General features: G+C 41.8%; 7 protein-coding genes across 8 annotated transcripts; 4 read left to right on the forward strand and 3 right to left on the reverse strand.

Moving 5' to 3' along the window:
* Positions 1-1,092: 1,092 nt before the first annotated feature.
* Positions 1,093-1,987, forward strand: LOC114793541 (hemoglobin embryonic subunit alpha-like). Its single transcript, XM_028985433.1, has 3 exons — positions 1,093-1,207; positions 1,491-1,698; positions 1,800-1,987. The coding sequence occupies exons 1-3, from the start codon at positions 1,113-1,115 to the stop codon at positions 1,926-1,928; spliced, it is 432 nt and encodes a 143-aa protein (XP_028841266.1). The 5' UTR covers positions 1,093-1,112; the 3' UTR covers positions 1,929-1,987.
* Positions 1,988-8,619: 6,632 nt separating this feature from the next.
* Positions 8,620-9,262, reverse strand: LOC114793509 (hemoglobin subunit beta-like). Its single transcript, XM_028985349.1, has 3 exons — positions 9,147-9,262; positions 8,845-9,067; positions 8,620-8,748 (listed from the first exon to the last, which is right to left on the reverse strand). The coding sequence occupies exons 1-3, from the start codon at positions 9,236-9,238 to the stop codon at positions 8,620-8,622; spliced, it is 444 nt and encodes a 147-aa protein (XP_028841182.1). The 5' UTR covers positions 9,239-9,262.
* Positions 9,263-10,726: 1,464 nt separating this feature from the next.
* Positions 10,727-11,355, forward strand: LOC114793555 (hemoglobin embryonic subunit alpha-like). Its single transcript, XM_028985464.1, has 3 exons — positions 10,727-10,836; positions 10,918-11,125; positions 11,227-11,355. The coding sequence occupies exons 1-3, from the start codon at positions 10,742-10,744 to the stop codon at positions 11,353-11,355; spliced, it is 432 nt and encodes a 143-aa protein (XP_028841297.1). The 5' UTR covers positions 10,727-10,741.
* A 4,477-nt stretch (positions 11,356-15,832) lies between these two features.
* Positions 15,833-16,475, reverse strand: LOC114793365 (hemoglobin subunit beta-like). The gene is made up of 3 exons (XM_028985057.1): positions 16,360-16,475; positions 16,058-16,280; positions 15,833-15,961 (listed from the first exon to the last, which is right to left on the reverse strand). Exons 1-3 carry the CDS (start codon positions 16,449-16,451, stop codon positions 15,833-15,835), a joined length of 444 nt encoding a protein of 147 aa, XP_028840890.1. The 5' UTR covers positions 16,452-16,475.
* A 1,880-nt stretch (positions 16,476-18,355) lies between these two features.
* hbae1.1 (hemoglobin, alpha embryonic 1.1) lies at positions 18,356-19,066 on the forward strand. The gene is made up of 3 exons (XM_028985052.1): positions 18,356-18,547; positions 18,629-18,836; positions 18,938-19,066. The coding sequence occupies exons 1-3, from the start codon at positions 18,453-18,455 to the stop codon at positions 19,064-19,066; spliced, it is 432 nt and encodes a 143-aa protein (XP_028840885.1). The 5' UTR covers positions 18,356-18,452.
* Positions 19,067-22,283: 3,217 nt separating this feature from the next.
* Positions 22,284-25,825, forward strand: LOC114793363 (hemoglobin subunit beta-like). 2 transcript variants are annotated; one of them, XM_028985054.1, is made up of 4 exons: positions 22,284-22,292; positions 25,216-25,298; positions 25,378-25,600; positions 25,697-25,825. In XM_028985054.1, exons 1-4 carry the CDS (start codon positions 22,284-22,286, stop codon positions 25,823-25,825), a joined length of 444 nt encoding a protein of 147 aa, XP_028840887.1. The 2 variants fall into 2 exon arrangements, with proteins under 2 accessions (XP_028840887.1, XP_028840888.1); XM_028985055.1 differs by lacking the exon at positions 22,284-22,292 and having other exon boundaries at positions 25,183-25,298.
* On the reverse strand, positions 23,196-23,824 carry LOC114793360 (hemoglobin embryonic subunit alpha-like). Its single transcript, XM_028985051.1, has 3 exons — positions 23,715-23,824; positions 23,426-23,633; positions 23,196-23,324 (listed from the first exon to the last, which is right to left on the reverse strand). Exons 1-3 carry the CDS (start codon positions 23,807-23,809, stop codon positions 23,196-23,198), a joined length of 432 nt encoding a protein of 143 aa, XP_028840884.1. The 5' UTR covers positions 23,810-23,824.
* Positions 25,826-27,530: the final 1,705 nt, after the last annotated feature.

Consider the following 27,530-nt stretch of genomic DNA (forward strand, 5'->3'; position numbering starts at 1 on the left):
ACAGGGCAGCTTTATACAATTGACCCAGGTGAGAACGATTAGGGAACATTACACAGGACAACAATGAATCTCCGGTCCGGATCCTGTTCCGGACCGGAGTAACCCCCATTTCTGACCGGATCCTGACACCAGGATCCCTGACACCGGTCAGGAACATCTACAGAATGTATTTCTATAGCTTTTATTTCCTTTCCTGCATGTGTATTAATGTATTATAATGTTTATGATGATATAATATACCTACAAGCAGGCTGGAAAGGAAAAGAGTCTCTCATTGTGAATATGGGTGTGTCCACGCACCTGCAGCCCCCTGCGCTCTACGATGTTTGGTTTGAGTAGTGCGTTGTTGCGCAGTAATAATAATGTATACAATAAATACAAAAATAATTTCTCTGGCTGTATTAGAAGGGCGAAAGACTGCTGAGATCCGTTCTTGTTGCGACCATCAGGCCTGAAACGAGCCTCTGACTCCACCTTGTGGCACGAAAGTGCGCTTCGGAGACGAACTTCACAGCAAGTACGTTTAATGTCGAACTTGTTTAATTAAAAATGCAACGAGTTTTTCCATTAAGAATGTTAAGATATTGTTCACCCAATACCATTTTCTCACGTGTTTTTATACGTTCTACAGGTTGCATTAATTATTCCGTCATAGTATTTTAATTAATTAATTTATTCTGGACGCATCATCATAAGGTTCGTTAATGCCCAACATTTCTACCAATTGTCTGAATCCTTAGCCTGCAGGGTTTCAGGTTACAATGAATTTTATCGGGACCCTTATCTCTGACTTTCAGTGACCCCAACCTGCACTTACGCGATAAAGAATCGACCCCCACCCCCGTTTACTGAACTCAGTACACGGTACATTTCTTCGAGGAAATACACAACTGAGCAAGATCAAATTACCGATGATTATTAAAATGAGGAATAAAATAAATCCAGGAATGTCTGTGTTTTAATTCTATGAATATTAATCGTTAGTCTCTGCGGCTGTTGTTGGGCTGAGGGGGAGGGTCTTGGGTGTGTCCAACCAGAGTTCCACTATAAGAAGACCAGTCGCCTTCTTGCAAGTTACTCCAGACGAGCGACTTGAGGAAATCGGCATCATCATGAGTCTCTCAGCTAAAGACAAGGCGGCGGTCAAGGCCTTCTGGGCGAAAGCTGCTACCAAAGCTGATGACATCGGCAGCGATGCTCTGTCCAGGTGAGTGGATTTTATCCTCATGTTTACATTTACATTTACATTTACAGCATTTATCAGACGCCCTTATCCAGAGCGACTTACAATCAGTATTACAGGGACAGTCTCCCTGGAGCAATTTAGGGTTAAGTGTCTTGCTCAGGGACACAATGGTAGTAAGTGGGATTCGAACCCGGGTCTTCTGGTTCATAGGCGAGTGTGTTACCCACTAGGCTACTACCACCATGTTTACTGGGAGGGTCTGAATGCGCGCCTTTAACCCGGAGTCTCGTGTGAATCTGGACAGGATGCTGGTGGTCTACCCTCAGACCAAGACTTACTTCTCCCACTGGAAGGACCTGAGCCCCGGGTCTGCCCCGGTCAGGAAGCACGGCAAGACCGTGATGGGCGGTGTTGCGGAGGCTGTGGCAAAAATCGATGACCTGACCGGTGGCCTGCTGACCCTCAGCGAGCTGCACGCCTTCACTCTGCGTGTGGATCCCGCCAACTTCAAGGTCAGTTCATCTCCCAGCAGCAACAATATTTCATAGTGTGACGTATATATACGAGTTTATATGCAAGCAGTAATCCTGACGATCTACTTTCTCCTCCTCAGATTCTGTCCCACAACCTCCTGGTGGTTTTGGCCACTCAGTTCCCCGAGGACTTCACTCCGGAGGTCCACGTGGCCATGGACAAGTTCCTGAGCGCCCTGGCTCTGGCTCTGTCCGAGAAATACAGATAAATGTGCTCAGATGGGCCTGCAGTCTGTTATGTTATAATAAAAAAGAATTTAGATCAAAAGCTCTGGTTTTCACGTCTGTTCTTTGGGTCAAATATGAAAGATAATTTTTTGAAGTCGCCTGTAGTGAGGCCGTTGAAAAAATGTATATATATAAATTGTATAATTATTTATCAAATATAACGTTGCTATAAAATGATGGTGTCGTATCAAATTATCATTGTTATCAAAGAACATAAATTATTAAAATGATGAAAATTATGAAAAGCTAATTTTGTATTAATATTGAACGCATACACGCACGTTTATAACAAATTCACAGACATAAAGAAGACTACATGAATGTTAATTGACGCTTTTGACAGTAGAAACGTTGTTCTAAAATATTCAAACGATGAACATTTTTGTAGAATTTACAGATCCGAACCAAATGAAAGTTTTTAACAATGGCTATTTTAAAGCCCTAATGTAAATGCTGTAAATGACAATGTATAAGTTACTAATTGTTTTTTAAAAGTTATGCGATGTTCGTTCTATTCTGTACATTATATTTCATTAAATTCAGTGTTTCTCAAAACAAATCTTCGGGCGCAGAATCATGAAACTTGGGGCACAAGCATAATGGGGCAAACTCATGCTGAAATAATAGTCGCGACGTGCTTGTCCACTGCAGTCAGAGCTTAAATTCGGGTTCAGACGGAAGCCTCATTAATCGGACGAATTCGCCGTTTTTGGCATGACGTTCGGCTCAAACAGAGAAAAGCCCTCTCTAGAACCATCTCTGCTATAATGGACTAGCTGGCCAGAGGTTGTGCATGAATCCCGTCCCCACATGCTGCTCCCCGGGTTCCTTTCATGGCTGCTCACTGCGCATTCAATGCAGAGGACAGATTTCGTTGTATGCACCGTGCGATGTGCTGTGCATCACAATTAAACTTTGACTTTAAAAAAAAATGTTCAATGTTACTGTACGTTACAAAATCATGGGGAAACTTGGGAAATTCTGCCAACTAATGATTGTGTCCGCCACCTTTTTTATAATCTGGTCAGGTCCAGATACCGAGGGATACCAGGGATGTAGAAATTCATTCAAGTATGGTTAACTTAAATGTACAGTGATCAGAATTAAAAACATTTGTTATATACACTTAAATGTTTTAAGTAATCAGTAATAGAAACGAAAATTGGAGGCTACTTAAAAGTACAATAGTCAGAACTTAATATAACAAGTCAAGTACACTTAAAATCCTAGTCTTATTAAAATACAAATTAAAATATTTGGGATAAGAAAATCCCAATTAAATTCTTTTGTCAATGACCACACAATGCAGCACTTTTAATGTATTATATTGAAACACACAACTGACCAACAAATGCTTTAACAATGATGCTCTGTATAAAAGACCAGAGGAAAATCCAAACAGTGATGTTTTTTCTGCCGATACTTTACTACAGTAAATAGAACATGTGTATTGGAATATTAAAAAATTATTATAATACAGAATTTTAATTTTAAACCTGCAACTTTTCTAAAATGTGCCCTCAGTAAAATATAAAAAAAAAATACAATACTAGGCACATCTAGCACAAAAAGAATCAGACAAAATCTACAACTGCAAGCCAATTTGCTCTAATCAGTATAAAGTAATTGTGCAACAATTCAAAACACACACGAAGAGCTGTGCTATAAACATAATTGTGTCTGACCCTGCTAGCTCATTCTTCAGCTCCTGAACCCTTGGAGGTAGCTCATTTCGTACTTGCATTTCCAAAGCATTTTAAGGTAGCTTTAAACAAAACTAGTAGTGCAAAAAAATTTTGGCTTATGTTGAAAGTGGGTACTCTAAAACTACTAACTACTAGCTACTCTAAATACACAATGCTGCAACTATCAAATGCTCACCGTTCACTTAAGATGATCTCATTTTTTACACACATTCAAATGCACGTTTCCAACCACAAATGTTCCAGCAGTTTCTAATTAGTAGAATTTGAAAAGAGAAAACCCCTCACCTTGTTCATCAACAAAATGGTTTCCTCGTTACAGCAAGCAAAATTCCTTTAAAAGGGTCCAAACATGAGAAAAACAGACAAATGTAGACAGAAAATGTATTTTCCAAGGAGCAAGGAGCACAGACCTTAAATTGCTTTGTGATGCTAAGAAAATGGTCTGGAGTTTCCAGCCAATCACAACAGGGCAGCACTGTGGTCTGAAGTTAGTTTGACTCTCTCAAACACTCTTCATATACTCATACTGTTTAAGTTTCAGGGTTAAGGTGTGTCATTTACACTTCAGTTAATGAAAATGGGTGAGCACACTTCAAATTGCAGAGATACAGTCATTAGTACTGCAATTACCAATCATAGATTCCCCACAATTTAATTGTACAAACGAGACGTGGGAGGGGCAATATGAGTAGGCGGGAAAAAACACGAATAAACAGAAACAGGAGCAGTCTTACTGGTTCAGGAAGATGATTAAAAGGCCAAGTCATTTGCAGGCTAGGGCAAATAATGACTAATGACTGAGGAGGAAGCAATCTTCCCTGTTTATAGAAGCACAGTCGCTGTGGGTATCAACAATTGTGCTGGGCAGAGTTTTGAAGGCAAAAAATGAGAAGTGTTTTCCTCCAGGCGCGTCTGCTGGGCCTACGGGACCCCACCGGGGGGCACCTGGTGTGCGAAGATGGCTGGTTAGTAGCCACAACAGATCTCAAAAAGGCTATACATGGTGGCAGAGGACACCTGCAGGTTGTTGGCTAACTCACCCATAGGAGGTAGGATGGCCAGGTGCGTTGGTGGTCTGACGCAAAGCACCACATGTAATGTGCCAGCTGTTGGGGCTCTCTCTGCCTGGCCGTTGGTTTGTGGATGGTAGCCAGAGGAGAGACTGCAGGTGGAACCAATGAGATGGCAGAACGCGTTACACACAGCTGAGAAAAACTGGGGTCCCTGGTCGGAGACAATGTTATATGGGAACCCATGTAGACGTACAACATGACTTGGTCTGCACTCGTGGCAGAGTATGGGAGGCCAGGCAGGGCAACCAAGTAGACTGCTTTTGAGAAGTAATCCACTATGGTCAGTACTGTCTGCTTCCAGTAACGAAATCCAAAGCGAGGTGGGTCCAGGGACAATGAGGGATTGGCAGAGAATGAAGAGGACAGACTGCTGGAGTGGTGGGATTCTTGGCCCAGGCACAGATGTTGCAGGTGCTGACATGGGCCTGCATGTCAGTGACAGCCACCAGTGGTGGTATGTTGAATGGGCCTGGGTTGGACGCCTGGGCTGTAAATGTGCTGTAAAAAGACCATGGTAGAGAGAACAGGGTGTAGAAAACTCTTTCTCTACACACAAAAGAACTGTATTCAAACCACTCCAACTTGATGTTACCTGGCAGAAAGAGGCATGGCACAATAGAGGTTAAAAATGAACAGTTTCTAATTTATTAGCGAATTATGTGAATATTGTATGTAAAAAGTTACCAAGATTACAGAGAAAACAAAAATGAGAAGAAAGAGTAAAGGGAGAGAAAGAGAGAGAGAGAGCCATGGGAAAAAATTAGATGATAGAGCAGACTCGAAAACCGGAAAATCCGATTTCGATGGAAAGCCAGCTGAGAAAGAAAGGAAAAAGTGTCCTTTCCCATATATACCCCTGGCCTACAGGAAGTTGTCACAGATCAATCAGAACCTGTTGTTTCTGACGTCACGCCCCCGGTGACTCTCAGTGCAAACCCAAGAAACCTCTACAGCTGTTTCAGCCCCTACCCACAACTCCACCGCTGCAAGTTTCTTGGTTTTCATGGCCGCACCCTGGGGTGAGACGGTGAAACCCAGGAATGTGGTGGAGCACTGGTGGAAAGTGCATTTTTCCAGCTTAAACTTCAGCCGGTGGGCAAGCAATCTCTTGAGGACTGCTCTCACATGTTGGATGTGTGCTTCAAGGGTAGGTGAATAGATGAGCACGTCATCCAAGTAGGCCTATCTCAGCATATCATGTAAGGTTTTGTTTATGAATTGCCAGAAAATGGCGGGTGTAATGTACAGACCAAATGGAATGATGAGGCTCTCAAAGTGGCTGGTGGGAGTGATGAAGGTGGGATAAAATTGTAAGTTAAGCTGAGGTCCAGCTTGGTGAAGTACGAGGTACCCAAGCTCAGCTGCACCAGCTGCATCTGTGAGTTTCACTGCATAACTAATGGATTACCCCTCAATTCCTTACTACTCCGATTTAATTCCAGTACCCCCTCACTACCTACCTAATTTTGCTCCTGGCCACAGCCTATTGCTTGCGAGGAGCTATTATTCCCCACTCGCTGTGACCCCAAACACAAGTCTGCTCTATCTATCTGTCTCCCTGTCTTCCTGTGCCTCCACCAGCCTTGTCCTCTGTAGCAAGGTGGTTGCAGGTCAGCTCTACAAGGCGATGTGGACACGGCAGTTCTGCTGTTAGCATGCTCTGCTGTTTTGCCAAAGGAAACCTGATCGCAGGGGCCTTCAATCACACCCCATGACAGTATGTGGGGGGGTTGCAGCATCTGGTGGGCAGGTATAGGTGGGTGGCCAGGTCTCTCCTCTGTCATTCCTGCGGTGACAGTTTAAAGATGAGCCCCACTGCCAGTTCACCATTTCGTCTTTAATGTTTTCATTGAATGTCTGGATCTCAATGACTTAGTCGGCTTTGCTCTTAATACCTTGTTTGAGCACCATCAGCTGGAGGGACACTGCCGGTTTGCCTTGAAACACCAGTTGGAGAACCTTCAGGAATGCCTCTATTGAATCGCAAAGGGGATCGCATGTTAGATGAGGGGCGCGGCCGGTGAAGCGCAACACTATGCACACCACTGATGATTTGTTGTCCTGGTGGAGCTCTGCATTGGGTGAGGAACCCCTGACAGCCCGAGGCGTGACTGTCAAGTCCACTCGCTGTGCCAGTTGGTGGTGAACTCATACCATCAGACAGGTGTGGGGCGCTCTAGTGGCTGGTTCAGTGGGCTGTTGTTGTGATGTCTGGGTCTGGAGCATACCTCTGGAGTGGCGAAGGAACCAAACAGTTGGCGTCATGGATGAGCACCAGATCCAGGATGTCTTTATGGGAAACCCAGGACCATTCCTCCTGACCGTATTCCTTCCCAATTGACGTGGTACTCGTATCCATATCCCTGGCGGCATCTGAGCATAAAGGTGAAGGTACCATCAATATGTCAATCAGGAGGCAGTGCTGTGAGAGTTGGCAGGAGGTGCAAGGAGTGGGCCTTCCAGATGTGAAAGACGTGAAATACAGGGCTGACATGGAGGGAGGAAAGGACAGCTGGTACAATACTGGGTTGACTTGGTGGTGGACCCGCAAAAGGGCCATAGCAGAGTCCCAGTTTCCTTGATGGAGGTTCAGATTGACATTGGGGACCGGTCCTTTGGAGGTGGGAGCTGGGAACCACACCAGGACTCGGTCTTTGGAGGCTTTAAAGGGGGACTGCCCAGTGGTGGATGTGACGTGTTGCTTCCAGGCAAGGATGAGATGTCAGTGAGGATGAGATGTTTGGACCAGGAAGTGGGGTGACCGGAACAGTCACCAGCATAAGTATTTTTTCCAGTTCCTGGTTTATTAACTCGGTCTGGTCGCCGGACTCAGGGTCAATGCATGTCCGGAATCCCCCATCTTTTTTTCCACAAAAAAGAAGGGAGTCACAACAGGGGATGTGATCCTGCTGGCAAGGGAGGCCCGGACGTACTCATCCACCCCCTTTTGTTCTGGCAGGGAGAGAATACAGATGGGCCGCAACTCTTACAGACCTGACCCAGAAGTCACTGAACCAGATTCAGTGGGGTGAGGTACAGGATCAGGCATTCAAGGACTTTTGATTTGTGGACCAGTGTTCCAGAGCCCAGACTTTCAAAGACACTTTACAATGCAGACTGATGCTTCTGGGGTTGGGATGGGGACAGTCCTCCTTCAGGGGACAAGAATCTGAGCAGAAGCCTGTGGCTTACATAAGCCATAAGCTCTTAACATGTGAGACCAGGTACTTTGTGGTGGAGATAGAGTGCCTGGAAGTAAAGTGGACTCTGGGCTTGTTCAAATATTACCTGTTGGGGCAAGAGTTCACACCATAGACTGACCACACAGCTTTACAGTGGTTGGTGAAGATAAAAATGCTCCAAATCATGTGTTACCAGATGTTTTTTGTAAACATTTTGTTTGCAACACTATCATTCTGAGGTAAAATACAGGGTGGGTAAGCAGAACCCGATTGCAGACTTCCTTCAGAGGGGGGTAGAAATGTGTCCACTTTTTAACTATGGTGCATTTTTGTCTGCTGTGTTTATTTTGTTGATCTCTAAGAGTTCTCTGTATGATATGACTAATGGTTTTTTTCAACCTGATTGATGACCTGCTTTTCCCGCCTTCCAAATTGAGCTCACGCAATTATTAGATGATGACTTCTATCAAAATGTACACATGCTATAGAAACAGAAAACATTCCAGATTTGAATGGATTTAAGAATTTAAATCCATTCAGTAATTTAGCTTATTAAAATATTAAATACAAATAAAAAAAATACACAACTTTATAAAATACACTGACAGAGAGAGGACACTCGAGCTTTTATGTCTCTTTTGCCAAGACTTTATTTAAATTATAAACACATCTGGCTTTTCTTGGGTAACAGAATGTGAAAGATGGACAGGACTAGTAGTACTGCCTGCAGAGGGAGGACACGGCCACGGCGAGGAACTTCTGGAACGCGGCCTGGACCTCTGCAGTGAACGCAGCTCCCATCTGGGCAGCGACGACGATGGTGAGGCAGTCGGCCAGCAGCTGCGGGTCAAGCAGAGACATCACGTCACAAGACTGTTCCACCACACACACACACGACTGCATACATGTAGTGAAGGTTGGAGACAGAAGACGCACCTTGAAGTTGTCGGGATCCACGTTCAGCTTCTCGGAGTGCAGCACGCTCAGCTCTTTGTAGGCGGCCTTGATGTTGTCCATGTTCTTCACGGCCTTGTCCAGCCCTTGAAGCACCACCTTGCCGTGGGCGGCGACCTTGGGGTTGCCCATGATGGCCGCAGCATTGTACAAGTTTCCAAAGTTGCCGAAGTAGCGCTGAGTCCAGGGATACACAACCAGACACCTGTCAGGAGAACAAGTGGGTGAGTGAAGCCTGAACCCCCCACTGCTGAACTGCAAGGAGAACAAGTCTCATTTATTACCTGGCCAGAGCTTTGCCACCCGCGACATCGTAGTCGAGTTTGGAGAAGATGCTCTGGATGGTGCTGCGCTCGAACTCGGTCCACTCAACCATTCTGGCGGCTGCTGCGCTTTCCAAGAGTCTGATGGAGAGCCTTGGGAATCGTGATCTTCTGAGACATGCAGGAGACCCTTATAAACGTCTCGAGTCACTCCGCCCTGGGAGGGACAGGGTGGCGCTTGGCCAAGATTTTTCTAAGATAGTGATTATCTCGTCACTTTGAGTTTCCTGCTTGCACCTCGCCTGAAACGAACAGGCACCGGTCTTTATAACATTGATATTTTTAACAGTCTTCGTTTGCAAGATCTCACCTCCAAAAACAAATTCAACAAGTGAAACACTCCACGTCTCCAAAACACCTGAAATACACACAGAGACCAGTACATAAACTACATTAAATTATTATAACATATTTTAATCATTCAAAATGGAATTTGAATATCTCTTTTCATTACACAGACTATAATTTTTTACATAATATTTTGAACAAAAATGTGGGATATAACAATAGGAATTCGTTTCAAACAGTAAGACGTCCTTTCATTACCAACATTCTCCTACAATTCTGGAGTCTGTATACTGATATGGGGAAATACACAACAATTGCAGTAATGATGATTTTTGTACGACGTGTTAAAATGTAGAAAGCAGAATAGTAGCATCTGTGATTTCATTTTGTATATTGTATTGCATATTGTAACTATTTACTTTTATTATTTTGTCCTATTCTTCTAGATGCATTTGATCTTTAAATTTTGGTACTTGCACAACATATGTAAAAAAAAATGTTTGATTTGGATTATGTCTAATGTGGCCATAAAAAAAAAAAACTTTTTAACATAAAACAACTACTAGTACTAATAATGATGAGGATAAACATAATAATTTTTATCATTATCATTTATTACCATAACATGTATTTTATTAAATAATTATTCCTAATATATATCAAATAAAGTACCAAAGAAGTAACAAAGAAATATATTTTCTTATATATTATTTCAAACAGTTTTGAAAAAAAACAGTTAAGGTATCATTCTGCTAACATTCTGGAGTCTGTATACTGATATGTTACAGTAAAGAATTACAACGTTGTCAGCAAACACAATTTTTCTACCATGTTATAACAAATTGTAAAGCAGAGTAGCACGTGCAGTTTCATTGATTATATTGTATTTCATGTTTTACGTTTTAATTTTAATATTTTGCTTTTAAATAATTTATTTTTCTTTTATTATTTCTTTGCATTTAAACTTTAAGTGTTGGTACTTGCACAAGAGATGTAACCCTGACTTTTTTATGTTTGTGCTGCATTTACAATAACGTCTGTTATTATAGACCGTCCATGTAAATAAAAAAAATATATATATAAAATTTCGGTTTTTGTTAATGAAAGCTCCCTGGTAAGACTTTTTATTATAAAGTTAATCGTTAGTTGCTGTTGTTGGGCTGAGGGGGAGGGTCTTGGGTGTGTCCAACCAGAGTTCTACTATAAGAAGACCAGTCGCCTTCTTGCAAGTTACTCCAGACGAGCGACTTGAGGAAATCGGCATCATCATGAGTCTCTCAGCTAAAGACAAGGCGGCGGTCAAGGCCTTCTGGGCGAAAGCTGCTACCAAGGCTGATGACATCGGCAGCGATGCTCTGTCCAGGTGAGTGGATTTTATCCTCATGTTTACTGGGAGGGTCTGAATGCGCGCCTTTAACTCGGAGTCTCGTGTGAATCTGGACAGGATGCTGGTGGTCTACCCTCAGACCAAGACTTACTTCTCCCACTGGAAGGACCTGAGCCCCGGGTCTGCCCCGGTCAGGAAGCACGGCAAGACCGTGATGGGCGGTGTTGCGGAGGCTGTGGCCAAAATCGATGACCTGACCGGTGGCCTGCTGACCCTCAGCGAGCTGCACGCCTTCACTCTGCGTGTGGATCCCGCCAACTTCAAGGTCAGTTCATCTCCCAGCAGCAACAATATTTCATAGTGTGACGTATATATACGAGTTTATATGCAAGCAGTAATCCTGACGATCTACTTTCTCCTCCTCAGATTCTGTCCCACAACCTCCTGGTGGTTTTGGCCACTCAGTTCCCCGAGGACTTCACTCCCGAGGTCCACGTGGCCATGGACAAGTTCCTGAGCGCCCTGGCTCTGGCTCTGTCTGAGAAATACAGATAAATGTGCTCAGATGGGCCTGCAGTCTGTTATGTTTCTGTGATTAAAAGAACATAAAATTATGAAAAAAACTGTGTTTTGAATTAATATCGAAAATTGACACGTGTAACACAGTTCCACATAGAATATAAGTTTCAGAGAGAAACTTATATTCTCTCCGGAGAGAATATAATAATATATTTAGAGAGGAACAATCTAAACTATTAATAATAGAAATTATTTACTTAATGTTTTAAAGTAAAATTGTGTTAACACTATTCAATATATTATTGCATTCTGAGATGGGAAGTAATGAAGTACAATTACTTCGTGTATCTATACTTTAATTAGCTATTTATTTTTGTGACAATATTTTTACTTTGTACATTTTAGCATGAATATCTTTACTTCTTACTCCCTACTTTTTCAAATCAGGTTTATTACTCTTGTGTTTTAAATGGCGCCTAATTCTGACTCTCTGCATCGCTTTTCTCCATAGACCTAAAATTAGTTTTTACCTCCCGCCCTCGCCATCGCACGTCATGTCAGTCACATGACTGAAACACATCTGTATTTACATGCACAAGACAATGAACGTAAAGTGAGTAAGAGAAAAACAATATAAAACCAGGCGTGATAGTGGCACTAAGCATAGATCAGCAAAAATGATGGATAAAACTAATGAGTGTGTGTCACTAAAAAAATGGAAACAGGGGGTCTTTGAATTCACAAAATGAATTTAATAAATGTAATAAAATTAATGTGATTCTTATGTAGACATGATTTAGTCAAGTACATTTCAATCGATTATTGATAATGTTGAAGATACTAGATTCTTTCAAATTGACTGGAAGTGACTGAATTGAAAACCTGAAACCAATTTCATCAATTTTGCCCAACACCAGAAATGAAAAATTACACCAAGAAGTGTAATTGGATCGTAGGGCAGGTTAATTTACATGTGCCCACCTACTGAGCAAAGCACCGTCCCCACACACTGCTCCCCGGGCGCCTGTCATGGCTGCCCACTGCTCACCAAGGGTGATGGTGTGCTGTGTATCACAATGACAATCACTTCACTATTTAAGTTCACATTACAGTTGAAAATCTCATACTCTAAATCTGATTTAATTGTGTTGGAAATATACAATAAATTGGTTTTACATTTACATTTAAGGCATTTGGCAGACGCCCTTATCCAGAGTGACTTACAACGTGCTTCCATGTTACAATCAATGAAGTGATCAATTCTGGTTCACTAGGACCCCCAACTATGAATACAATCATTTATTCACTCTGTTGTAGTTCTATACATAAGTAAGACAATAAGAAGGTTATAAGCAGTGTTGGGAAGGTTACTTTTAAAATGTATCCCGTTACAGATTACAGAATACATGCCCCAAAATGTAGCTAAACCCTCTGAGCGGCGAGGTTAAACCGGGTGATAGCGTGTCACCTTACACACACTCAGTCCATGTGCACTGTAAGAGTATAAGGATCATGGTGTAATAGTGAATTAGATCATATTTATTTAAAATTTCATGGGTAGCATGGATCTATGGCACTGAAACAGAGCGCAAACTTGAGGGACTGCGCATGCACAGATCTCGATAGGCAGCATGTTTAGACAGAACACCTGTGTTATGCGTGGTATGCGCAGCGTGGAATTACCAAAATTAGGGAGGAGATAGAGAGGGGATAGCCTAACATATGAAACAGGAAAAGACCGCCATGTAATCCATTTATTTAAAAAATGTAACTGTATTCTGATTATCACTCATTTAAATGGTAACTGTAACGAAATACAGTTACTCATATTTTGTATTCTAAATACGTAATGCCGGTACATGTATTCCGTTACTCCCCAACACTGGTTATAAGTTACTGGGTGGTAGTAGCCTAGTGGGTAACACACTAGCCTATGAAGACCCAGGTTCAAATCCAGCTTACTACCATTGTGTCCCTGACTAAGTTGCTCCAGGGGGGGACTGCCCCTGTAACTACTGATTGTAAGTCACTCTGGATAAGGGCGTCGGATAAATGCTGTAAATGTAAATGTAAATAAGTTAATGTAAAAATTCTCTAAAGAGGAAAGTCTTGAGCTGCCGTTTGAAGAAATAGCATATTATGTTGACTAAACAAGATTTTTTAAACAATCACATGAATTTAATATTTCAGTTGGCCATAGTCTGATCCTGTGGGACCAATGTACACATTCAAATCAAGTTTGGTGTGAGTTTCACTGATTTGACCCTTTCCAAGAGGGAGACAAACATGTGGTGCTGAAATGCACTCCTACATAAAGAGTTCTCAAGGACCCAGATTGTGTTTAGGAAAAAAAAAGCTGAATTTGAATTGTGAAAACAGAATTTGAATTTGGGGAAGCAAATTTGCATTACATTTTCAGGGAGTAAAATGCAGTTTCAAGTTCCTTCTAATTCAGATTCAATTTAATACACTCAATTTTTCAGTTTCTGCAATTCATATTGAAAAATAGAAATTTTAATTTTAGTTTCTACTGGCACAAATCTCTGCCCAGACCCACCCTCAAATAATTTTCAGAGTAGATTTATTGAAGTGATGTTGATGAGTGTAGTGAGTTTCAATCAGAATAAAATCAGAAAACTTTATTAATCCTGAAGGAAATTGCTTATGCTACAACTGCACAGAGGGAAAGATAATGTTGTCATGTAGGCTGGACATGGCGAGGAAGGAGGACGCATACGCACGACGTCACAGGACAGGGGTTTAATACATAATACACACGACAGGGGAACATCACCACACAATGACCTGACAGCGAATAGACACAAACTGGATAGTTTTATACAATGATACACAGGTGATAACAATCAGGGAACATTACACAGGACGAACATGAAACTCCGGTCCGAACTCCGGACCCGGAGTAGCCCCTGCCTGTCACGTCCATGCGGGCATGACGCGGCGGGTGAACGGAGAGGAGGACGAAGAGTGACGAGGAGACGAGGAATGAAGGACGCTTTCACCTGACATCACGGAACAGGGGTTTAATGGTGAATCACAGGACAGGGGAGACATCCGAGACGTAGACACTGGTGAACACGGAACATAACTTCAAAGACCTGACAGCGAACAGAAACGAACAGGGCAGCTTTATACAATTAACACAGGTGAAAACGATTAGGGAACATTACACATGACAACAATGAAACTCCATTTCGGACCGGATCGTGACACTGCCGGACTGGAGCATGACAAATGTACATACAATGTATGTACAAGACATACAACAAGAGCACAGAGAGCCTGAGAGAAAGACATACATTTATGAGTATAAATAAAAATAAAATAAAAAGAAGCACTAAAAATAAGTATGTAGTAATGGCTAAAGCGACATTGCACATTGTGTCAATAAGTGAGTTATTGCACAGTAAAAAAAACAGCAAGAGGAGACTGTTGCACAGAAGAACGACAGCAGCAGAAGAATCATATTGCACAACCCCATGTTGTTTACAGACTTACAGTGAATGTAAGGTAGAGAGAGAGAGGGCCACCTATTGTATGAGTGAGTGGTGGAGGGGCGAGTTAAAAAGTCTGACAGCTGTGAGATGGAAGGATTTCCCGTGGCGTTCAGTGGAGCATTTCAAACTTGTTAGTCTATTGCTGAAAAAACTCCTCTGCCCCTCCACAGCACCGTGCAGTGGGTGATCAGCATTTCCAATAATAGACGGCAGCTTTCCCAGCACCCTCTGCTCCGCCATAGTCTCCAGCGTGTCCAGTTTTACTTCCACCACGCTGCCAGCCTTCTTGATCAGCTTGTTTCTTATCAGCTACTTTCATGCTGTTCCCCCAGCACACCACACGACTAGAGGTGTTTTTCAAAGTGTTGGTTGGGATTTTTGTCGTTTGTCAATTCACCTTTTTTTAAAAAACAGTTGATACAATTTTGCTTGTATACTCCCCAACACTGGTTATAAGTTACTGGGTGGTAGTAGCCTAGTGGGTAACACACTAGCCTATGAAGACCCAGGTTCAAATCCCGCTTACTACCATTGTGTCCCTGACTAAGTTGCTCCAGGGGGGACTGCCCCTGTAACTACTGATTGTAAGTCACTCTGGATAAGGGCGTCGGATAAATGCTGTAAATGTAAATGTAAATAAGTTAATGTAAAAATTCTCTAAAGAGGAAGGTCTTGAGCTGCAATTTTGCTTGTTTTGATAGTTCGTAAGTGACTTCTACTGAAATGTAGACATGCAATAGAAACAGAAAACTTCAATTAAAATATTAAGCAAAACCGGAAATATTTATTTATAGAATTTAAATTCATTCAGTCATTTAGCTTGTTAAAACATTTAACCAATCAAATGATGCAAAAAATACACAATTGATTCTTAGTTTATAAAATACACTGACAGAGAGAGGACACTCGAGCTTTTATGTCTCTTTTGCCAAGACTTTATTTAAATTATAAACACATCTGGCTTTTCTTGGGGGATAGAATGTGAAAGATGGACAGGACTAGTAGTACTGCCTGCAGAGGGAGGACACGGCCACGGCGAGGAACTTCTGGAACGCGGCCTGGACCTCTGCAGTGAACGCAGCTCCCATCTGGGCAGCGACGACGATGGTGAGGCAGTCGGCCAGCAGCTGCGGGTCAAGCAGAGACATCACGTCACAAGACTGTTCCACCACACACACACACGACTGCATACATGTAGTGAAGGTTGGAGACAGAAGACGCACCTTGAAGTTGTCGGGATCCACGTTCAGCTTCTCGGAGTGCAGCACGCTCAGCTCTTTGTAGGCGGCCTTGATGTTGTCCATGTTCTTCACGGCCCTGTCCAGCCCTTGAAGCACCACCTTGCCGTGGGCGGCGACCTTGGGGTTGCCCATGATGGCGGCGGCATTGTACAAGTTTCCAAAGTTGCCGAAGTAGCGCTGAGTCCAGGGATACACAACCAGACACCTGTCAGGAGAACAAGTGGGTGAGTGAAGCCTGAACCCCCCACTGCTGAACTGCAAGGAGAACAAGTCTCATTTATTACCTGGCCAGAGCTTTGCCACCCGCGACATCGTAGTCGAGTTTGGAGAAGATGCTCTGGATGGTGCTGCGCTCGAACTCGGTCCACTCAACCATTCTGGCGGCTGCTGCGCTTTCCAAGAGTCTGATGGAGAGCCTTGGGAATCATGATCTTCTGAGACATGCAGGAGACCCTTATAAACGTCTCGAGTCACTCCGCCCTGGGAGGGACAGGGTGGCGCTTGGTCAAGATTTTTCTAAGATAGTGATTATCTCGTCACTTTGAGTTTCCTGCTTGCACCTCGCCTGAAACGAACAGGCACCGGTCTTTATAACATTGATATTTTTAACAGTCTTCGTTTGCAAGATCTCACCTCCAAAAACAAATTCAACAAGTGAAACACTCCACGTCTCCAAAACACCTGAAATACACACAGAGACCAGTACATAAACTACATTAAATTATTATAACATATTTTAATCATTCAAAATGGAATTTGAATATCTCTTTTCATTACACAGACTATAATTTTTTACATAATATTTTGAACAAAAATGTGGGATATAACAATAGGAATTCGTTTCAAACAGTAAGACGTCCTTTCATTACCAACATTCTCCTACAATTCTGGAGTCTGTATACTGATATGGGGAAATACACAACAATTGCAGTAATGATGATTTTTGTACGACGTGTTAAAATGTAGAAAGCAGAATAGTAGCATCTGTGATTTCATTTTGTATATTGTATTACATATTGTTAACTCTTTACTTTTATTATTTTGTCCTATTCTTCTAGATGCATTTGATCTTTAAATGTTGGTACTTGCACAACAGATGTAAAAAAAAATTTAATTATGTCTAATGTAGACCGTCCAAGTAAAAAAATCTACTATAAAGTGAAGTGATGTGATTGTCACATGTGATACACAGCAGCACAGCACACAGTGCACACAGTGAAATTTGTCCTCTGCATTTAACCCATCACCTGAGTGAGCAGTGGGCAGCCATGACAGGCGCCCGGGGAGCAGTGTGTGGGGACGGTGCTTTGCTCAGTGGCACCTCAGTGGCACCTTGGCGGATCGGGATTCGAACCGGCAACCTTCTGATTACGGGGCCGCTTCCTTAACCGCTAGGCCACCACTGCCCCATCTCTTGTGCAAGTACCAACACAAGATTAAATGCAAATAATTCATAAAGAAAAATAAATAATTAAAAGCAAAATATTAACAGTAAAAAACGTAAAACATGCAATACAATATAATCAATGAAACAGCAGAATGTTAGCAGAATGACATATTAACTGTCAAATTCAAATTTTTATTTCCCAGATTTTGTTCGTACTAGTACTAATAATAATGATGATAAACATAATAACTGTTATCATTATCATTTATTACCATAAAAAGTATTTAATTAAATAATTATTCCTAATATATAAAATAAAGTACCCTTTTAATTAATGAAAGCTACCTGGTAAGCATTTTATTATAACATATTTTAATAATACATAATAAAACTAGAATATCTGTTTTCATCACACAGACGATGTTAAAACAAAGAAACATAATTTCTTACATATTATTTCGAACAAAATCTGGGAAATAAAAATTTGAATTTGACAGTTAATATGTCATTCTGCTAACATTCTGCTGTTTCATTGATTATATTGTATTGCATGTTTTACGTTTTTTACTGTTAATATTTTGCTTTTAATTATTTATTTTTCTTTATGAATTATTTGCATTTAATCTTGTGTTGGTACTTGCACAAGAGATGTAGACCTGACTTTTTGAATTTGTGCTGCATTTACAATAACATCTGTTATTATAGACCGTCCACGGAAATAAAAAGACTTTTAACATAAAACTGCCTCTACTACTAATAAAAGTATTTTATATGTTATTATGAGATAAATATTAATAACATATAAAAGTTCGGTTTTTGTTCATGAAAGCTCCCTGGTAAGACTTTTTATTATAAAGTTAATCGTTAGTTGCTGTTGTCGGGCTGAGGGGGAGGGTCTTGGGTGTGTCCAACCAGAGTTCCACTATAAGAAGACCAGTCGCCTTCTTGCAAGTTACTCCAGACGAGCAACTTGAGGAAATCGGCATCATCATGAGTCTCTCAGCTAAAGACAAGGCGGCAGTCAAGGCCTTCTGGGCGAAAGCTGCTACCAAGGCTGATGACATCGGCAGCGATGCTCTGTCCAGGTGAGTGGATTTTATCCTCATGTTTACTGGGAGGGTCTGAATGCGCGCCTTTAACCCGGAGTCTCGTGTGAATCTGGACAGGATGCTGGTGGTCTACCCTCAGACCAAGACTTACTTCTCCCACTGGAAGGACCTGAGCCCCGGGTCTGCCCCGGTCAGGAAGCACGGCAAGACCGTGATGGGCGGTGTTGCGGAGGCTGTGGCAAAAATCGATGACCTGACCAGTGGCCTGCTGACCCTCAGCGAGCTGCACGCCTTCACTCTGCGTGTGGATCCCGCCAACTTCAAGGTCAGTTCATCTCCCAGCAGCAACAATATTTCATTGTGTGACGTATATATACGAGTTTATATGCGAGCCGTAATCCTGACGATCTACTTTCTCCTCCTCAGATTCTGTCCCACAACCTCCTGGTGGTTTTGGCCACTCAGTTCCCAGAGGACTTCACTCCCGAGGTCCACGTGGCCATGGACAAGTTCCTGAGCGCCCTGGCTCTGGCTCTGTCCGAGAAATACAGATAAATGTGCTCAGATGGGCCTGCAGTCTGTTATGTTTCTGTGATTAAAAGAACATAAAATTATGATAAAAACTGTGTTTTGAATTAATATTCAACTTTGACACGTGTAACACAGTTCCACATAGAATATAAATTTCAGAGAGAGAACAGAAATGTTGATTTTGACTGTGGAAACATTGATTAGATGAGGAACAATCTAAACTATTAATAATCTAAATTATTTACTTAATGTTTCAAAATAAAATTGTGTTAACACTAGAGGTGGGCATGGATTAATTTTCTTAATCTAGATTAATCTCACTGTAATCTTGAAATTAATCTAGATTAATCTATAGCAATCTAAATTAATCTAGATTAATCTTAAAAATAAATTTTCCCTGAAGCAAACCCGGCGGCTTCATAGCTGCATTTCCACGACACGTGATGTGGTCATTTCTAGAGCTGTGCGATTCATGACTCACCCGGGTTAATTGCCCGGATCCTTTAAATGACTCATGAGTCACGAATCTGAGGTCTCCATTGAACCGAATCCTTCGAGTCCTAACTACACCATGTCTAAATTGTAAACTCCAATATATTGTCTTACATGAGTCCGGTTGTAGAGGAAGTTAACCGCCAGGAGCGCTAACCCGCTCTCTGATCCGGGGGCGTACTGACTCAAGTGACTCAAGTGACTCACACACCCGGCCGGATCAGAGAGCGGGTAGCGCTCCACTCAAGTGACTCAAGTGACTCACAAACCCGGATCAGTTTAGTGAGTGACTCAGAGGGAGCCGAATCCTAAAAAGGATCCGAGTATTACAGCTCTAGTAATTTCACAGTTCGAAGACTCGTTCTCGCCCCCTACAGTGCAGGTATACATCCGCTAGGTATACATCCGCGCTAGGTATACAAAATAAAAAAAAAGGTCTAAACTAAAAGACACAAGAAAGAAGAAATATACTTATAAATCTAGTGTACAATAACTTGCGTAATATAGACCCAGCTCCCAACCCAACATTGTGAATAGATTATCGGCGATATTTTTTTTATCACCCGATAAAGAGTCTCACGTTAACGTGCCGATAGCGGCCCACCACTAGTTAACACTATTCAATACATCATTGCATTCTGAGATGGGAAGTAACAAAGTACAAATACCACGGATATCTATACTTTAATTTGCAATTTTTTTTTGACAATATTCTTACTTTGTACATTTTAGCATGAGTATCCATACTTTTTACTCCTACTTTTTCAAGTCAGGGTTATTACTCTTGCATTATAAATGGCATCTAATACTGACTCTCTGCATCGCTTTATCCCATAGACGTAAAATTTGTTTTAACCTCCCGCCCTTGGCATTGCACGTCATGTCAGTCACATGACTGTAACACATCTGTATTTACATTCACAAGACGATGAATATAAAGCGAGTAAGAGAAAACAATATAAAACCAGGTGGAAATTTACTGGGAAGGTTGTGATAGAAGTAAAAAGCATAGCTCAGCGAAATGACTGATAAAACGACGCGGCTGGACTGCCGTCTGGCCAGTTTGGAGGGCAGGACAGGCACGGGTCTAGGACTGCTCCTCCTAATGAGCCCAATATGGGCTTTTGAATCCCTTTTTCTTGAAAATGGTGTCCTGCATCTGCACCTCCTTTCCTGTGACTAAACTACAGTACAGTACTCCCTTTACTGCCACCGTCAATTATACAAGGAGGCGGAAGATCCAGACCCGGTGGATGGAAAGGAGAGGTAATGAAGGGCTTTAAGCAGCTGACGTGGAAGACTGGATGGATTCGACTGATGATCCAGAACGGCCCGATGAACCGTAGGACTCAGTGTGGAGCTGGAGATCTTGTGTGGAGATTCACACCCTGTGTGGGCAGCGGAGCAGCTTGTGGTTGCCAGGATGGCGGACCATGCTTTGGTCCAGTCCAGTTAGCAATTCCAGGTCAACAGCTGAGCAGAGTGGACCCAACCTGCCAGCACCAGGGACTGTGACCTGGAGGAGACCTGGAGATTGTTAGAGAGCTCTGCCCACTGCGGGTACCGGTGCCACATCTGTTGATGGGAAGTGACGAAGGTTTGGGGAGGCCGTTGGTTTGGTGGTGATAGCCAGAGGAGAGACTGCAGGTGGAACCGAGGAGACGGTAGAACACCTTCCAGAAAGCTGATGTGAATTGGGGTCCCTGATCCGTGGAGAAACCCATAGAGGCGTATGAAATGTTTCAGACGTAGGTTGGCTGTGGTGATAAAGGAAGGGAGGCAAGGGAGGGCAACCAAAGCTCAAAGGGAGGGCGACCAAAGCTCTCTGCTCAGCTTGTTTATATAGTTTGGGTTTATTAGTTTGAGGAGTTCCCCTTTGTGGCATAGTAGGGTTTTCTTTTTTTTTTTTGGGGTGGGGGGTTTACATGCAGGTGAGCCCCCCTGGGCCTGGTCACATATGTATAACACAGAAAATACACTGCACTTGTTTTACCCCTCTCTGCTCCCGCAACACACTGAGGCAAACTGCACGTGGCCATGCAAAGAGCACCAAAAAAATCCAATTTACATTTTGTAATAAATTTATACTAGCACTTCTGTAGTCCAATCCGTGAAACTCGTTCCAGACATCAGCATCACCACAATAAATAAAATAATTTGATGCTCTGCCGTCCTTTTCGGAAATGCTTTTCACGGTAACCATGATTGACATGAAAGGCATCTCCCACTAGGAATAGATCACATTAGTAAAACTCACTCCACTTCTCCAAATTACTCAAATCAACATAATTCAGAAAATTATTTGAGTTTGGCCCTGCAAAATCATTCTTTAATTTTTTTATGCTGAACCTTGCTTTATGCAGAACTTTACTTTTTGCAGAAGCTTACTTTATGGTGAGTTTTTCACAGACTTCAGTCTACCAGGACAAGCACCTTTTTAGGGGTGAGTTTGTAACATTTTGTCATTTTCCTCTTGGTTTGGTTTACTTTCACAGAGGGAGAAATCTAAGCCAACCAAAAATGCGTCTCTTCAAATCACGCGAGAACTTTGATAAGCGTTTGGTCCTGTTTTCACACCTACAGGCTTTAGTGCACTTGAATCGACTGCAACTCCATTTCCCTTATTGGTGCGGTTCGTTTCGACCGGAGTGAACAGTCACTTTCACCAGCCTTCAAGGCAGCAGATAATCACTGCCCCCACCCACCTAATACACCACACCTAAACACAACTGTCGGTGTCCGGTCTTGCATGGGTCATGTTGGAGACCTTGCTTCACATCTTCCTGGAGGTACGTAAGGCGTTACTTCGTGGCGTTTGGTCATGGCACCCGAGAACAAGATACAACACAGACTTTTCAGAATATTGCCAAACAATTGATCATATCATTTCGACATATTTGCCATCAGATATCCATTAAACCCTGGATTAAATTATTATTAAAAGTAAGGACGTATCAATATAAAAGTAATTATGAGAAAACTAATCTAAAATTAGCAGCGCAAACTGCTCCTGTCATTCAGCGACAAAAAAATTAAAGAAATCGAAATTGAACAAAGTATAAAAGCACATTTAATTTTACTTGATTTTATAATAAAGAAAACACAATCCCAAATGACACCAATGGCATCATTATTTTTATAATTTAAAGATGTAAACTTAACTTTGGTACCTGAACATAACATATTTGCTTCTTTATTAAAATCAAATTATAAATAAAATTACAATAATTTATTGACTAGAATGAACGCCGTTTCAGATATTAATCCAAAACATGCCTTTTGTTTTCATCATTTGACATTCTTTGTTGGATATTTGCAGCCAGAGCATCACTTTATAAAAATACTTTATAGCTTTCAGTTACATTTGTCTTTAACAATGATATCGGCATCACTGAACTAAGCACGACTTCAGAAAAGTGTTCAAGTCTTCTCAGTGTTTAACCATCAGTGAAGTGATCACAACCATGACGGTGCCCGGCTACCTTGATGGTTTGGGATTGTGCAACTTTCCAATTATGGGTCCGATTCCTTAGCGCTAGGCCACCACTGCCCAAATGGCCCAACAAACAAACGAGACGATAACCAGTGCATTTGATCTGGGATCAGTTTTATTTTTATTTATCACAGAAACATAACAGACTGCAGGCCCATCTGAGCACATTTATCTGTATTTCTCGGACAGAGCCAGAGCCAGGGCGCTCAGGAACTTGTCCATGGCCACGTGGACCTCGGGAGTGAAGTCCTCAGGGAACTGAGTGGCCAAAACCACCAGGAGGTTGTGGGACAGAATCTGAGGAGGAGAAAGTAGATCGTCAGGATTACTGCTTGCATATAAACTCGTATATATATGTCACACTATGAAATATTGTTGCTGCTGGGAGATGAACTGACCTTGAAGTTGGCGGGATCCACACGCAGAGTGAAGGCGTGCAGCTCGCTGAGGGTCAGCAGGCCACCGGTCAGGTCATCGATTTTGGCCACAGCCTCTGCAACGCCGGCCATCACGGTCTTGCCGTGCTTCCTGACCGGGGCAGACCCGGGGCTCAGGTCCTTCCAGTGGGAGAAGTAAGTCTTGGTCTGAGGGTAGACCACCAGCATCCTGTCCAGATTCACACGAGACTCCGAGTTAAAGGCGCGCATTCAGACCCTCCCAGTAAACATGAGGATAAAATCCACTCACCTGGACAGAGCATCGCTGCCGATGTCATCAGCCTTGGTAGCAGCTTTCGCCCAGAAGGCCTTGACCGCCGCCTTGTCTTTAGCTGAGAGACTCATGATGATGCCGATTTCCTCAAGTCGCTCGTCTGGAGTAACTTGCAAGAAGGCGACTGGTCTTCTTATAGTGGAACTCTGGTTGGACACACCCAAGACCCTCCCCCTCAGCCAACAGAAACTAACGATTAACTTTATAATAAATAAAAGTTAAAAAAAACGTAAAACAGGCAATACAATCTAATCAATAAAATCACACATGCTACTCACAATTTGTTTTACAATTTGTTATAACATGGTACAAAAATCGTGTTTGTTGAAAACATTGTGTAATTCTTGACTGTAACATATCAGTATACAGACTCCAGAATGTTAGCAGAAGGAAATCTTAACTGACTGTCAAATTCAATTTTTTATTTCCCAGATTTTGTTTGAAATAATATGTAAGAAATTATGTTTCTTTGTTCATTGTCTGTGTGATGAAAACCGATATTCTAATTACATTTTGAATTATTAAAATATGTTATAATAAAACGTCTTACCATGGAGCTTTCATTTATAAAAAAGGTATTTTATGTTATATATTAGGAATAATCTTTTAATAAAATACATTTTATGGTAATATGTTATAATTATAACAGTTATTATGTTTATCGTCTTTATTATTAGTACTAGTTGTTGTTTTATGTTAAAAAGGTTTTTTTTTACTCGGACGGTCCACATTAGGCATAATCCAATTTTTTTTTACATCTGTTGTGCAAGTACCAACATTTAAAGATCAAATGCATCTAGAAGAATTGGACAAAGTAATAACAGGAAAGAGTTAACAATATGCAATACAATATATAAAATGAAATCACAGATGCTACTATTCTGCTTTCTAAATTTTAACACTTAATCATCATTACTGCAATTGTTGTGTATTTCCCCGTATCAATATGCAGACTGCAGAAAAGAAGTCTTACTGTTTGAAACAAATTCATATTATATCCCACATTTGTGTTCGAAATATTATGTAAAAAATTATGTTTCTTTGTTGTAACATGTTCTATAGTCTGTGTAATGAAAAGAGATATTCTAATTCTATTTTGAATTATAAAAATATGTTATAATAATTTAATGTAGTTTATGTACTGGTCTCTGTGTGTATTTCAGGTGTTTTGGAGACGTGGAGTGTTTCAGTTGTTGAATTGGTTTTTGGAGGTGAGATCTTGCAAACGAAGACTGATAAAAATATCAATGTTATAAAGACCGGTGCCTGTTCGTTTCAGGCGAGGTGCAAGCAGGAAACTCAAAGTGACGAGATAATCACTATCTTAGAAAAATCTTGGCCAAGCGCCACCCTGTCCCTCCCAGGGCGGAGTGACTCGAGACGTTTATAAGGGTCTCCTGCATGTCTCAGAAGATCACGATTCCCAAGGCTCTCCATCAGACTCTTGGAAAGCGCAGCAGCCGCCAGAATGGTTGAGTGGACCGAGTTCGAGCGCAGCACCATCCAGAGCATCTTCTCCAAACTCGACTACGATGTCGCGGGTGGCAAAGCTCTGGCCAGGTAATAAATGAGACTTGTTCTCCTTGCAGTTCAGCAGTGGGGGGTTCAGGCTTCACTCACCCACTTGTTCTCCTGACAGGTGTCTGGTTGTGTATCCCTGGACTCAGCGCTACTTCGGCAACTTTGGAAACTTGTACAATGCCGCGGCCATCATGGGCAACCCCAAGGTCGCCGCCCACGGCAAGGTGGTGCTTCAAGGGCTGGACAAGGCCGTGAAGAACATGGACAACATCAAGGCCGCCTACAAAGAGCTGAGCGTGCTGCACTCCGAGAAGCTGAACGTGGATCCCGACAACTTCAAGGTGCGTCTTCTGTCTCCAACCTTCACTACATGTATGCAGTCGTGTGTGTGTGTGGTGGAACAGTCTTGTGATGTGATGTCTCTGCTTGACCCGCAGCTGCTGGCCGACTGCCTCACCATCGTCGTCGCTGCCCAGATGGGAGCTGCGTTCACTGCACAAGTCCAGGCCGCGTTCCAGAAGTTCCTCGCCGTGGTCGTGTCCTCCCTCTGCAGGCAGTACTACTAGTCCTGTCCATCTTTCACATTCTGTTACCCAAGAAAAGCCAGATGTGTTTATAATTTAAATAAAGTCTTGGCAAAAGAGACATAAAACTTTTTTGTCAGTGTCTTTTATAAACTAAGAATCAATTTTGAACTTATTGCAAGTGTTGGTCTGTTACATTGTCTCGATAAACTAACAACTGATGTCTATAAATACATTTTTCCAGTTTTGGCTAAGAATTTAAATGAAGTTTCTTGCTGCATGTCTAGATTCCTAGTTCAATTCAGTATTTCATTATTGAAAACCATATTTTACAACCAGTGAAAACTATCAAAGTTATAGCAACTGTTTTTAACTGTTTTTAGTCAGATGCAATACCTTCGCGGGCACAAACATTTCAGGACAGTTACATTAAAACCACAACGAACACCTGGTAAATCATTCAATACATTCATAAACGTCAGCTATTTAAATACATCAATTATTTATGAGCCATCAAATAAATAACTTAAAACAAATAAAAAACACAAACATTTAGTTTTTAGCTTGGCTTATTATGTTCAGTTCAGCAAAATTCTGCTTTCGTATACTTTGCGATTTCAACCAAATCATTGAATTCAGCATTTAGAATAACAACATGGATTATTATATTCAAAATTGTTCATTGTTCAAAACACATCTGAACCAACAATCATATTTTACATTGTTTCTAGCATTGGCTATTTCCTGGCTGTTTTCAGTTTCTCCAAGGCTTTGGTGTGACATATGTGATGCTTTATTTGTACAGTAGGAAAAATAATTATTTGACCAAATAAATGATCAATCTCTAATTTCAATAATTGTTTTGATAGACACAGCAATAACAATGAAGGAATTTGATGCCTTTTGCATAATGTGCTCTAGTACTTGGTGGCAAAACCTTTGCTGGCAATCACAGAGGTCAGAAGTTTTTTGTAGTGTAGCCACAAGGTTTGAACATATCTCAGGGAGTATTTTGTCCCACTCAATCTTAGCGGTACATGGCTCCAAGTCCGAGTTTTATATTAATTTCAGCTACAAACATGTAAGATAGTACATTCATTTTAATTTTATATTTTTATCATTTTGTATTATATTTGGTATTATATTAGTATATGTCTTTTTGTCATCACACGAGCTTTGGGACGCACTCGCAGAATTGGGTTGGGTGGGGTCCCTTCTGCCACCATGCCTCCAGACCAAGCCACACCTTCAAATTCAAATTTTGTCACATACATAATCATACATGGTATGATATGCAGTGAAATGCTTTTTGCGACTTCTACAGAGCACAGTATTGCAAATGTTGCAAGTATACAATGCAAATATTGCAAGCATAACCAAATATAACAGTTTTATGTCTTACGTATTGGAGTTCTATGTACTGTTGTTGTTAAGGGCTCGGATAGCCTGCGGGAAGAAGCTCCTCTTCATTCTCTCTGTGTTGGACTTCAGGGAGCCAAAGCGCTTCCCTGATCGCAGCAGAGAGAAGAGTCCATTGTTTGGGTGGCTGAGGTCCTTCACTATCTACCTGGCCCTGGTCCAGCACCATTTGCTGTAGATAGATTGAAGGTCAGGGAGCTTGGTACAGATGATGCGTTCGGCTGATCGAACCACCTGTAGGGCTTGCCTGTCCTGCATGGTGCTGTTCCTGAACCATCCCATCAGGATGCTCTCTATGGTGCAGGAGTAGAAGTTCCTGAGCACCTTG

Source organism: Denticeps clupeoides, chromosome 7 (assembly GCF_900700375.1).
Source record: "Denticeps clupeoides chromosome 7, fDenClu1.1, whole genome shotgun sequence".
In the NCBI taxonomy this organism is placed as follows: Eukaryota; Metazoa; Chordata; class Actinopteri; order Clupeiformes; family Denticipitidae; genus Denticeps; species Denticeps clupeoides.

Bases quoted from the DNA above. Each gene is read 5' to 3' on its own strand.
- LOC114793360 (XM_028985051.1), bottom strand. From the start codon at position 23,809: ATGAGTCTCTCAGCTAAAGACAAGGCGGCGGTCAAGGCCTTCTGGGCG. The intron at 23,634-23,714 runs GTGAGTGGATTT...GAATCTGGACAG, and splicing joins GGCAGCGATGCTCTGTCCAG to GATGCTGGTGGTCTACCCTC. The intron at 23,325-23,425 runs GTCAGTTCATCT...TCTCCTCCTCAG, and splicing joins TGGATCCCGCCAACTTCAAG to ATTCTGTCCCACAACCTCCT.
- LOC114793363 (XM_028985054.1), top strand. The intron at 25,299-25,377 runs GTAATAAATGAG...TTCTCCTGACAG, and splicing joins GGTGGCAAAGCTCTGGCCAG to GTGTCTGGTTGTGTATCCCT. The intron at 25,601-25,696 runs GTGCGTCTTCTG...CTTGACCCGCAG, and splicing joins TGGATCCCGACAACTTCAAG to CTGCTGGCCGACTGCCTCAC.
- LOC114793365 (XM_028985057.1), bottom strand. From the start codon at position 16,451: ATGGTTGAGTGGACCGAGTTCGAGCGCAGCACCATCCAGAGCATCTTC. The intron at 16,281-16,359 runs GTAATAAATGAG...TTCTCCTGACAG, and splicing joins GGTGGCAAAGCTCTGGCCAG to GTGTCTGGTTGTGTATCCCT. The intron at 15,962-16,057 runs GTGCGTCTTCTG...CTTGACCCGCAG, and splicing joins TGGATCCCGACAACTTCAAG to CTGCTGGCCGACTGCCTCAC.
- LOC114793541 (XM_028985433.1), top strand. From the start codon at position 1,113: ATGAGTCTCTCAGCTAAAGACAAGGCGGCGGTCAAGGCCTTCTGGGCG. The intron at 1,208-1,490 runs GTGAGTGGATTT...GAATCTGGACAG, and splicing joins GGCAGCGATGCTCTGTCCAG to GATGCTGGTGGTCTACCCTC. The intron at 1,699-1,799 runs GTCAGTTCATCT...TCTCCTCCTCAG, and splicing joins TGGATCCCGCCAACTTCAAG to ATTCTGTCCCACAACCTCCT.
- LOC114793509 (XM_028985349.1), bottom strand. From the start codon at position 9,238: ATGGTTGAGTGGACCGAGTTCGAGCGCAGCACCATCCAGAGCATCTTC. The intron at 9,068-9,146 runs GTAATAAATGAG...TTCTCCTGACAG, and splicing joins GGTGGCAAAGCTCTGGCCAG to GTGTCTGGTTGTGTATCCCT. The intron at 8,749-8,844 runs GTGCGTCTTCTG...CTTGACCCGCAG, and splicing joins TGGATCCCGACAACTTCAAG to CTGCTGGCCGACTGCCTCAC.
- LOC114793555 (XM_028985464.1), top strand. From the start codon at position 10,742: ATGAGTCTCTCAGCTAAAGACAAGGCGGCGGTCAAGGCCTTCTGGGCG. The intron at 10,837-10,917 runs GTGAGTGGATTT...GAATCTGGACAG, and splicing joins GGCAGCGATGCTCTGTCCAG to GATGCTGGTGGTCTACCCTC. The intron at 11,126-11,226 runs GTCAGTTCATCT...TCTCCTCCTCAG, and splicing joins TGGATCCCGCCAACTTCAAG to ATTCTGTCCCACAACCTCCT.
- hbae1.1 (XM_028985052.1), top strand. From the start codon at position 18,453: ATGAGTCTCTCAGCTAAAGACAAGGCGGCAGTCAAGGCCTTCTGGGCG. The intron at 18,548-18,628 runs GTGAGTGGATTT...GAATCTGGACAG, and splicing joins GGCAGCGATGCTCTGTCCAG to GATGCTGGTGGTCTACCCTC. The intron at 18,837-18,937 runs GTCAGTTCATCT...TCTCCTCCTCAG, and splicing joins TGGATCCCGCCAACTTCAAG to ATTCTGTCCCACAACCTCCT.